We start from the raw sequence: 12264 nt of genomic DNA, 5'->3' as shown, positions 1-12264 counted from the left end.
TATATCTTTGATTTATCACTTCTTTCTTAACAAGAAAACTACCCCAAACTTTTTGTATCTTAATTAATATTTGGCATTCTCATGTTGCTGTATATTGAAAAATAGCCTTTTAAAAGCCAAATAGTAATTAACTGTCTGACTCCAATTCCACAGACCTTGCTTTAACATTGTAATTATAATTGGTACATAGTAAGAAAGCCTAAAGAGGTGATGTCTTCCCCACAAGGTGCTCTAAAATTAACCCTTTATCCTCTAAAATATGTATCATTTTTATGCAATAAAAGATTAGAATTATCCAGTCCAAAATTATTGGCTTGGGTATGTAGAAATATTGTGAAAGAATTTTGAGGGGTTTTCTAGAATCCAATTTTTCTGGAGTAGTGATATTTATGAATAATTTTTAATGTATAATTTGCAGGGTGATAAGATCAACAGACGGGTATGTATTATTTGATTCAGCTTAGGCATTTTCCTCTTACAGCAAGGCTTTTTCTTTGTCTTGGGTTTTGCAATATTTTTAACTGCTTGTTTGAATTTATATTCTACTCACACTTACATGTCAGCAAGTTTATCTCTATCTTACGTGGCTCTCCAGTTTTCCTCCGTGGGATTTTTGTTGTGGTGTTGCTAAGAACTATGGGAAAGAGAATCTGAAGCTGTGTACTTATGCTTCCTCCAGGGCTGCTTGCACTTTCTGGGATTCCTTGGTTTTGGTTTTTTGTGAAGCTTGTTTCTTTATTTCTTCTAAAACCATTTCATAGGAAGTAAAATTTAGGGTTAAGAATTTTGTGTATAGTTAATCATGTATGAAAGGTTGAGATAACTTTTATATTACTTAGATTATTTTAAACATGGAATAGTAAGTATCATTTTGTAATTGGAAAGATTTTAAGTTAAATAATACAGATTATCCTGGGTATAACCCATAAACTACAACTATCATTGGGGTTTAGTTCTTGATGTGTGAGAGTAAAGTGTTTTTTGTGTTTGGCTTGGTTTGGGTTTTGTTGGTTTGTTTGATGGTTGTGTTTTGTGTATTTTAATATTTGGCAAAATAGAAGTGGGCCTTAATATCCATGGTTGGGCATGTGTTTTAGTACATACGAATTGTGTTTCTATATGTGAGCATGATTTAGCATGTGTTAATGACACATATATTTGACAGCAGTGGGCTGTTGAGGTTTTTATATTAGAGACTAGAGATAAGTATTCAAGTCAGTCATTTAAAAGAGTATTGTTTGAGACACTAATTTATGCACTTTAGTAAAATGTACACACCTGATATATGCAATCTGATTTTTTTTTATCTTTATTTATTTGAAAGACAGAAAATTCCCATCAGCTGGGTCACTCCCCAAATGCCTGTAATGGTCCCAGCCAGGGCCCAAGCCAGGAGCCACAAACTTACCCAGATATCACACACTGATGGAGGAACCCAGTTACTTGAGCCATCCCTACTGCCTCCCAGGATCTACAATAGCAGGAAGCTGGAGTCAAGAGACAAAGCAGAGTGTCAAACCCAGATACTCCAGTGTGGAACATGGATGTCTTAATGACCACATTAAACATCTACTCACAAGGGGATTTTTGATGTTTGAATGTATCTCTGTAACCACCACCCAAAAGATGTAGACTGTTTTCATAATTCTAGAAAGTTCCATGATGTTCCTTTCCTTTTTTCCCTTTTCATGTCCCAGAGTCTAGCACTAGAAAGTGATCTGCATCATAATATGCCAGAGCCTCCTTTTAATGCTGAGCAAAAGACATTTAAAATGTTGGCTTTTTAGGTTTTAAAACAGTGCAAGATATTAGACTTGGAATGTACATAGTAGAAATGAGAGACATTTTTATCTAGAATGTATAATAGGGAAAATTTGATTACTTATGACAAAGAATAGAAGATTCCACTTAAAATGTTTTCTTTTAAATTCTCTTCCATCCCATAAAATCTGTGGCCTCTAATAAGTAAACCTTCAGAACACTGGGAAAATATCATTTAAGCCTCCGTTTGTTTCTCCAAATATCAGTGGTTCACATACTCAGGGGATGATAGAAAAGGATTTGCACTTTTTCTTATATTTCAAATAATTGTTCATTTTATAGTAAAGCATTTAACCCTGGTTAAATGATATATGAGTTACAGATTTTTTTTTTCCCTGACATCATATTTGTCTTTTGACCTTGGTGTTGTGTCTTGATTTTTTTTTTCCCTTATACTTTTCTTTCACAACTTTAGCACTTCAGTTTTTGGTATTTTTTAGTTTGTGTGTGTGTGTGGTTTTTTTTTTTTTTTTTTTTTTTTTTTTGCTTTTTGCTTTTTTTGAGAGGCAGAGAACTCTCATCTACTTGTTTATTCCCCAAATGCTCACAAGGGCTATACTGGGCCAGGCCAAAGCCAGGAGCCAGGAACTCAGTCTGGATCTTCCACTTGCATGGCAGGAACCCAACCACCTTAGCCATCACCTGTTGCCTCCCAGGATGTGCATTAGCAGGAATATGAAATCAGAAGCAAAACCAGGACTCAAACCATCACTTTTTTTTAATAAACCTTTTTTTTAAAAAAAGATTATTTACTGGGGCCAGCATATGGCATGGCAGGTTAAGCCTCCACCTGATACACTGGCATTCCACATGGGCATAGGATTGAGTCCTGGCTGCTCCATTTCCCATCCAGTTCCCTGCTAGTGTGCCTTGGAAACACAGCAGAGAATGAATGACTCAAGTGCCTGGGCCCCTGTACCGATGTGGAAGACCCAGAGGAATCTCCTGGCTACTGGCTGTGGCCTGGCCTAGTGCTGGCTGTTGCAGCCATTTGGGGAGTGAACTAACAGAAGAAAGATCTCTCTCCCTTTGTCTCTTTTCTCTGTAACTCTACCTTTCAAATAAATTTAAAAATAAATCTTTAAAGATTTATTTACTTACTTGAAAGGTTGAAAGGCAGAGTTATAGAGAGAGAAACAAAAAGAGATCTTCCATCCACAAACTGACTCCCCAAATGACCATTAATAGTAGGGGCTGGGCCAGGCTGAAGCCAGGAACAAGGAACTCCACCTTGGTCTTCCACATGGGTGGCAGAGGTCCAAGTACCTGGGCCACTCCCCACTGCATTTCCAGGCACATTAGCAGGGAACTAACTGGATGGGAAGCAGAGCCACTAGGACTCAAACTGGCACTCTGACACGGCTGCTGGCATCACAGGCAGCAGCTTAACCTGCTGCACCACCTCAGACCATCATCTTAGCCACTAGACCAAATGCCTACCCCATCTTCAGCATTTTAAATCATATTGGAAAGGCCTTCCCATTTCAAAATTTAAGGAATTTACCCATGTTTTCCTATCATGCCTTCTTGCCTTCTAATTTCTTTTTTTTTATACATAACTTTATTTTTCAAGGAACAGTATATAGCTCCACTGATCTTTTTCTAGATAGCAGTCTGGGTGTCCCAATGTTTTTAAAAGTGCACTTGTTACCAAATAGATAGTTGTTTGCTACATTTTCCATACACAGTCATCCCTCAATGCCCCTCATTTTTGCATCTGAAGATTTAACCAGGCCGGCTCACTAAGGCTAATCCTCTGCCTGTGGTGCCGGCACCCCGGGTCTAGTCTCAGTTGGGGCGCCGGATTCTGTCCCGGTTGTTCCTCTTCCACTCCAGCTCTCTGCTGTGGCCCAGAAAGGCAGTGGAGCATGGCCCAAGTGCTTGGGCTCCTATACCCTCATGGGAGACCAAGAGGAAGCACCTAGCTCCTGGCTTTGGATCGGCGCAGCCAGCCAGCCGTAGCGGCCATTTGGGGGGTGAATGAAAAGAAGGAAGACCTTTCTCTCTCTCCCTCTCTCTCACTAACTCTGCCTGTCAAAAAAAAAAAAAAAAAAAAAAAAAAAAAAGATTTAACCAACCCCATGATGAAAATTTTCAAATATTTAAAAATATGTCTATACTAAACATATACAGGCTTTTTTGTCATTTTCCCCTAAACAAAATACTGTATAATAACTATTCACATAGAACTTCCATTGTTTTGGTGTTACAAGCAATCTGGGGGTGACTCAAAGCAGGAGGATTTGTGTAGGTTATATGCAAATGCATCTTTTTATGTACTGGACTTGAGTATCCTCAGATTTTGGTATATCCACAGGAATTCCTAATCCGATTCTCTTCAATACCAATAGACAACTTTTTTTTTTTTTCCCCTATTTGACAGGTAGATGTTATAGACAGTGAGAGACAGAGAGACAGAGAGAAAGGTCTTCCTTTCTTCCTGTTGGTTCACTCCCCAAATGGCTGCTACGGCCGGCGCTGCACCGATCCAAAGCCAGGAGCCAGGAGCTTCTTCCTGGTCTCCCATGAGGGTGTAGGAGCCCAAGCACTCGGGCCATCCTACACTGCCCTCCCGGGCCACAGCAGAGAGCTGTACTGGAAGAGGAGCAGTCAGAACTAGAACCTGGCGCCCATTTGGGATGCCGGTGCCGCAGGTGGAGGATTAACCAAGTGAGCCACGGCACTGGCCCACCAATAGAGAACTGTACCAGCTTCCACTGGCATTGAATCTATCTAGACTTGGCATACAATTCCATTTCTAGTCATGATTTGATATCCCCTCATTACTACTCTTCATTTGTTTCACAGTATCCCTAATTATTTTCACTTGTTTATTTTGTTTAGTTCCAAGAAGAAAATGACTTTTGGTCTTTTAATTTGAATCACATTGATTCTCTAAATTAGTGTTACCATCTTCATGAAGTTAAGTCTTCCTAGGAGCATGGCTTTATTTTATTGGCATATATCTACTTTTGTGCTTTTTAGGAATAGTTCACATTTTTATTTATTTAGATTTTATACCATTTTGATTAATCTCATTCTTGAGGACTTTATCTTTTTTGTTACTATATAAGTGGAGTGTTTCAGTCTGTCTTCAACTTTTTCTTTTTCTTCAGTTAGACTCCAAAGGGCAGACATCAAAAAGTTTGAGATTAGTATGGAATTCTGGTTTTGCTGTCTTAGACATCAGTTGGTGGTTTGGTAGGATGCTCCTTTAAAAAAAAATTATGTATTTGAAAGGCAGACTTTACAGAGAGAGGGAGGGAGGGAGAGTGGGAGGGGGGGATCTTCCATATGCTCATTCACTCCCCAGATGGCTGCAACAGTTAGAGCTGGGCAGATCTGAAGCCAGGAGCTTCTTCCCAGTCTCCCAGGGGTCCAAGGATTTGAACTATCTTCTGCTGCTTTCTCAGGCACATTAGCAGGGAGCTGGATCAGAAATGGAACATCCAGGGCTTGAACCCAGCCGACAATGACATCACAGATGGCAGCTCTACCTGCTATGCCACAATGCTGACCCCTATAGGATACTCTTAAATACACAGTATAGATACATTTGGCACCTACAAATGGTTTTTCTAGGTAATAGTAAAATTCCTTTATATGATCAGTGAGATCAATAGAATATTTGCAATTTTTTAAAATATTTTATTTATTTAAAAGAGTTACAAAGAGGGAGAGAGAGATTTCCACCTGCTGGTTCATTCCCAAAATGGCTACAACAGCTGGGACTAGGCCAGGCCAAAGTCAGTAACCAGGGCCTTCATCCAGGTCTTCCATGTTGTGTGAGGGGGACCAAGGACTTGGGCCATCTTCTGCTGCTTTCCCAGGAGAATTAGCAGGAACCTGGATCAGAAGTATAGCAGCTAGGACTCAAACCGATTCATATGGTATGCCAACATTGCAGGCAGCAGCTTAACTAGCTGCACCACAATGCCAGCCCCAACGTTTGCTGTTTTTTTGTTTTGTTTTGTTTCAATATTTATTTATTTATTTATTTTTAATTGAAAGGCAGAGTTACAGAGAGGGAGAAGCAGAGGCAGAGAAAGAGAAATCTTCCATCCACTGATTCATTCCCCAGATGGCTGCAACAGCTGGAGCTGAGCCAATCCGGAGCCAGGAGTTTCATCCCAGTCTCCTATGCAGGTGTAGGGGCCCAAGCACTTAGGCCATCTTCTACTGCTTTCCCAGGCCATAGCATAAAGCTGGATCAGAAGTGGAACAGTCTGGACACAAACCAGCACTCATATGGGATGCCAGTGCCACAGGCGGAGGCTTAGTCCACTACAACACAGTGCAAGCCCCCAACATTTGCATTTTTAACTTGAGTAGTTCTAAAATCTCTATGGCACATAGTCAATTGAGAAATAACTATATCTTTTAACTTTCCAGTTTATATAGCTAACATGAAGATACGTTGTAGGCACAGTAATGACACAGAAGCAGGTAAAAAGTTAAAACATCATGTAAAAATTAATTTATAGTTTTTTTGTTTTTTTGTTTTTTTGTTTTTTTAAAGATTTATTTGTTTATTTGAGAGGCAGAGTTACAGACGGGGAAGGAGAGAGAAAGAGAGGTCTTCCATCTGTTGGTTCACTCCCCAGTCGGCCACAGTGGTTGGAGCCGCACCCATCCCAGGAGCCACCGAGCTTCCTCCAGGTCTCCCACATAGGTGCAGGGGCCCAAGGACTTGAGCCATCTTCTACTGCTTTCCTAGGCCATAGCAGAGAGCTGGATGGGAAGTGGAGCAGCCAGGACTCGAACTGAACTGTTGCCCATATGGGATGCCAGCACTGCAGGTGGCGCTTTACCTGCTATGTCCCAGCACTGGCCCCTGATTTTGCTGAACCTATTAATTTAGTATTGTTAATACCTGGCAGCAGTATGGTTTGGTTCCTGGCACTTAGCTAATTTAAATCTCCCCCTCCCTTATTATGTTTGTGATTTCTCATTATCTGGTATATTATGACTGAGTTTTACAGCATGGTTTATTTTCTTGTTGGTATAGTTCCTCATGGAATTTATCTAAAGAATTCAGATTATCACCTTTTATTTTTCTTGATGTTTTTTGAAGGAAGCAGATTTTGTCTTTTTATCAGGAACTTGTTTTAAATTCTGGTTGAAATTTTATAAGTTTACCTGTCAGGTTGTGAGATGAACAGATTTTTTTAAAAAGGTTTATTTATTTGAAAGGCAGAGAGCTACAGAGAGGCAGAGGCAGAGAGAGGAGTTTTCCATCCGTTGGTTCACTCCCCAAATGGCCACAGCAGTCAGATCTGGACTGATTGGAGCCAGGAGCCAGGAGCTTTTCTGGGTTTCCCATATGGGTGCAGGGGCCCAAGGATTCGGGCCATCCCGTCCTCCACTGCTTTCCCAGGCTATAGCAGAGATCTGGATTAGAAGTAAAGCAGCCGGGACTCGAACTGGCGCTCATATGGGATACCACTGCTGCAGGTGGCGGCCTAAGCTGCTATGCTACAGTGCCAGCCCCAACAGATTTTTTTTTTTTAAAAAAGATTCCACATCATAAATTTTTTTTAATTCTGCAGACCAGGTTTTTCTTCTGATGTATTTTCAGTAGCCAGATATATACTATAAGCATGAACCAGCTCTGATTTCTGCAATGTTTGTTTTCAGAAATGCCACCTGTGATCAGTGCAAGAATGCACTGTCTTGCTCCATTTTAAACTCTGGATTCTTGATGCGTCTTTTACAAGATGTTAAAATTCTTTTTATGCAGATAGGGATCTCAGAGTAACTTTAAATTTCATCAAAATAAAATGAATAGAAAGATTTTTTTTGTTTGAACAAAAAATGAATAGAATGAGATTTCTGCCATTCATCTATTGCAGGGAAGTAAAATACAGACAAGAGTTGGATTATTAATGTTGCTTTGTACGTGGCTAAGCAACTGTCCCATCGCAGTAACACATTTTCTTCACAATTCAGCCAATGTTCCATTTGTATCCTTTATGTTTTAGTAACATACACGTAAGTATTTACCATAGATCTGCTTTGTATCTTTTCAGTTAAGTAGCTCCCTGCCCAAAATGTTCGAGCTCTCTACCAGCTTTTTTAAACTGTTAAGGTTGTAATGATGCTTACTTAAGTTGCGTGTACCATTGTTTTAGGGTGGCTTTGGAATATGTAGAGAATTTCTTATAGGAACTTGTATGTGAAATACATGTCAAGTTGAAATTACAAAATAAAGTACCTGAAATATGGTGAATCCTTAGCCTCCTTGACAAAGAGTTCAGCTTACAGGGCAAATTGCAGAAAATCTTGGAGAAGAAGAGCAGTTGGTCCAAGGCCTGTGTGCCCTTCTACTGGGCATTTCAATTTACTTCAATGATAACTCACTTGAGAGCTACATGAAGTAAGTATTAGGGAAATGGCTAATCAATGGCAGCAAGAGAGAATGATAGTGTTTATTTCTGCCAATATATGTAGACCAAGCTTTTATGCTTCATTATAATTTGGTGGTTTTTTTTAAAGCATATCAATATGTTTCTCTCTGTAGAGAGAAGCTAAAACAATTAATAGAGAAGAGGATTGGAAAAGAGAATTTCATAGAGAAACTAGGATTTATTAGCAAACATGAGTTATATTCCAGAGCATCTCAGAAACCCCAGCCAAACTTTCCCAGTCCAGAATATATGATATTTGATCACGAATTTACAAAGCTGGTAAAAGAACTTGAAGGTAAGCTGATAATATTTGTACTGCTATTCATTAGAAAATAATTATTATGTTGTGAATGTATTTGGATACAAGCAGTTTTTTAATAACATGCATGCTGTATTTTTTCTGCATCTTGGGTTTTGTTTTGTTTTTAAAGATTTATTTATTTGAGGCCGGTGCCGTGGCTCACTAGGCTAATCCTCCGCCTTGCGACGCCGGCACACCGGGTTCTAGTCCCGGTCAGGGCGCCGGATTCTGTCCCGGTTGCCCCTCTTCCAGGCCAGCTCTCTGCTGTGGCCAGGGAAGGCAGTGGAGGATGGCCCAAGTGCTTGGGCCCTGCACCCCATGGGAGACCAGGAGAAGCACCTGGCTCCTGGCTCCTGCCATCGGATCAGCGCGGTGCGCCGGCCACAGCGCGCCGGCTGCGGCGGCCATTGGAAGGTGAACCAACGGCAAAGGAAGACCTTTCTCTCTGTCTCTCTCTCTCACTGTCCACTCTGCCTGTAAAAAAAAAAAAAAAAAAAAAAAAAAAAAAAAAAAAAAAAAAAAAAGATTTATTTATTTGAAAGGTAGAGTTCCAGAAGGAGAGACCAAGAAGGAAATTTTGCCTCTGCTGGTTCACCCCCCAAATGGCTGCAACAGGCCAAAGCTAGGAGTTTCTTCCAGGTCTCCCACATGGTGCAGGGGCCCAAGGACTTGGGCCATCGTCTGCTGCTTTTCCAAGCGCATGAGCAGGGAGCTGAATTGGAAGTGGAGCAGCTGGAACTTGAACCAGCACCCATATGGGATGCCAGCACTGCAGAACGTCACTTAACCACTGTGCCACAGCAGTGGCCCCTGGATACATGCAGATCATATGAAAAATATAAAAGTAGATTATTTTTCCTAGTTCCCAGTCTAGACCGTTGAAGGACTTTGACTTTTCTGTAAGACTGGAAAGATTCTTTCTTACCTATAATGGAGTTGGGTTGTGTGTTTTTATTAAGTCTTAATAATAAAATAGTCCTTAAAATGTTTAAGACAAAATTTAAATAGCCTTTCATTTACAGGTGTCATAACTAAGGCAATTTATAAATCCAGTGAAGAAGATAAAAAAGAAGAAGAGGTAAAGAAAACATTAGAACAACATGACAGTATTGTGACCCACTACAAAAATATGATTCGAGAGCAAGTAAGTACTAATCCGTTGTACTGTCTGGTTGTTAATAGATACTTTCTACTATAGGAAAGATTTTCCTGGTATTTCAGATGAAAGAGGGGATGCAGAAAGTAAAACTCATTCTTTCCAGAGTATCTTAAGTATTCATCAAAGTGAACATCTATATGTGCTAAGCACTGTGCAGGAAATGGGGATGAAGCACACATCGTTGTTCCCATATTGGCCCCTCCTGTGTGGAGACAAATCCGTAAGTAAATGATGGGAACACACATCTTACAGCACATTCAGTCTAGTGTCATAGTTCAGTCAGTGTAGATTACAGCACGGAAAAGCACCTAACTTAGCTAGGTAGGGGCATGGTAATCGCAGAAAACTGAGTCCTAATAGGATGAACAGAAGTAAGCAAGGCTTACTTTAAACACTATCTCGTTTAATTTTTACAGTACCCCTATGAAGCAGTCTTGCCTGGGCCCTCAATAATTGATAGACGACAATTCACATACTTGTGTGTTAGTGGGACTGCAAGGCTCGTATTATATGGTACAGAGGGGACAGCTCCGAGAAATGACCAAACTAAAGAAAATAAAACTGATGGTGGGCCTCAGGCGTTGTGGTGCAACAGGTTAAGGTGCCACGTGGGACATCCCCTCCCATATTAGAGTACCTGAAATTGAGTCCTGCCTCTGCTTCCAATCCAGCTTCCTGTCGTGCCGAGGAGGCAGCAGATGATGGCCCAAGTAGTTGGGTCCCTGCCACTCGTGTGAGAGACCCAAGTGAAGTTCCTGGCTTTGGCCTGGCCCACCCCTGTCTGTCGTAGGCATTTGGGGAGTGAACCAGCAGATGGAAGATAATCTCTGTCACTCTGCCTTTCAAATAAATAAATAAACCTTAAAAAAAAGTAAAAACGGGCAGGACTTGTAAGCCATCACTTGAAAGGCTCACATGCCATGTTGGAGTACCTGGGATCAAGTCATTCCTCCACATCCAGGCCAGCTTGTTTTGCATCCTGGAAAACAGTAGATCAGGGATAAAGTATTTGGGGCTATGCCACCCAAGGAGGAGATCTGGATATGGTTCCTGGCTCCTGGCTTAAGCCTGGCCAAGGCCTGGCTGCTGCTGGCATTTGTGAATTTAAGATTGATTTATTTATTTGCAAGGCAGAGTTACAGAGAGAGTGAGAGAGATGTCTTCCACCTGCTGGTTCAAATCCCAAATGGCTGCAATGGCCGGAGCTGGGCTGATCCAAAGCCAGGGGCCAGGAGCTTTAACCGGGTCTCCCACATGGGTGCAAGGGCCCAAGCATTTGGGCCATCTTCACTTTTCCCCCAGGCCATTAGCAGGGAGTGGGATCAGAAGTGGAGCAGCCTGAACTTGAACTGGCGCCCATATGGGATGCCAGCCCTGCAGGCTGAGGCTTTACCTGCTACTCCACAAACGCCGCTCCTAGCTATCTATTACTGTTGTTGTTACAGGCATAACCACAGATGGGAAGGGTTTTGTTTAAATTTCCCCTTTTTTTTTTTTTTTTTTTTTTTTTTTTTTTTTTTGACAGGCAGAGTGGACAGTGAGAGAGAGAGACAGAGAGAAAGGTCTTCCTTTGCCGTTGGTTCACCCTCCAATGGCCGCCGCGGCCAGCGCGCTGCGGCCAGCGCACCGCGCTGATCCGATGGCAGGAGCCAGGAGCCAGGTGCTTTTCCTGGTCTCCCATGGGGTGCAGGGCCCAAGCACCTGGGCCATCCTCCACTGCACTCCCTGGCCACAGCAGAGAGCTGGCCTGGAAGAGGGGCAACCGGGACAGAATCCGGCGCCCCAACCGGGACTAGAACCCAGTGTGCCGGCGTCGCAAGGCGGAGGATTAGCCTAGTGAGCCGCGGCGCCGGCTAAATTTCCCTTTTAATCCCCAAAAAGTATTACACAAAAACATGGGTTAGAAACAAATCCAAAGTCTGCTTGTAGTTTCTATCCTTGGCAAAATTCACTGGAAAATCAGTCAACCCCTATTTACTGAGCTCCACCATTAACAAGGTGCAATGTCAGGTGGTGTTAGACCCCCTGCTACTGATCAAAACCCAGGACCATAGGGAGCTGGGTTCTAACTGGGGTGCAGAGGGAAATCCCAGCTCCCTGCTGGCCAGTCTGCTCAATGTGGCAAATGGCTATGGACCTTCCCTTATAGCAGGTCGACCACGAGCACCTTAAGATGAACTGAAGTCCCACCTCTGCTTCCAATCTAGTTTCCTGTCAGTGTGCACCTAGGGAAGCAGCAGATGATTGCCCAAGTAGTTGGATCCCTGCCACCCACAGAGTTCCAGATCAAGTTCCCGGCTCCTGGCTTCAGCCCAGCCCACCAATGGCTGTTTAGGCATTTGGGGAGTTAATAGGCAAATGGAAGATAGCTCCCTCTCTCTGTTGCTCTGCTTTTAAAAAATAAAGAAAGAAATGAGAAGAAAAATTAGCTGGCGAAAAAAACAGGCTGTATCCCTGACTAGATTTGCTAAGTCTGTTACACGTCACCTCAGGAAGTTCTTCCACCAACCAGAAACACTCCCTTCTTCCCACTGAATACCAAACCGTGGAAAACTAACGACTGAATGAAATTCTCC

At 42.0% G+C, this 12264-nt stretch overlaps 1 protein-coding gene across 2 annotated transcripts in view; it reads left to right on the top strand.

The window, feature by feature from the left end:
- USO1 (USO1 vesicle transport factor) overlaps positions 1 to 12264 on the top strand; it is a 90163-nt gene that overhangs the window by 62990 nt on the left and 14909 nt on the right. The window contains exons 14-18 of one of the 2 annotated variants that reach the window (XM_051819677.3): positions 419 to 439; positions 7674 to 7784; positions 8079 to 8197; positions 8342 to 8523; positions 9552 to 9673. In XM_051819677.3, coding sequence (XP_051675637.1) covers positions 419 to 439; positions 7674 to 7784; positions 8079 to 8197; positions 8342 to 8523; positions 9552 to 9673 — 555 coding nt within the window. The remainder of the gene's footprint in view (positions 1 to 418; positions 440 to 7673; positions 7785 to 8078; positions 8198 to 8341; positions 8524 to 9551; positions 9674 to 12264) is intronic. The other variant, XM_051819678.3, reaches the window with a different exon arrangement.

The sequence above is a fragment of the Oryctolagus cuniculus genome, chromosome 8 (assembly GCF_051225735.1).
Source record: "Oryctolagus cuniculus isolate XC-2025 breed Fujian yellow rabbit chromosome 8, ASM5122573v1, whole genome shotgun sequence".
Taxonomy (NCBI): domain Eukaryota; kingdom Metazoa; phylum Chordata; class Mammalia; order Lagomorpha; family Leporidae; genus Oryctolagus; species Oryctolagus cuniculus.
This window is presented reverse-complemented; position numbering and strand designations above follow the sequence as displayed.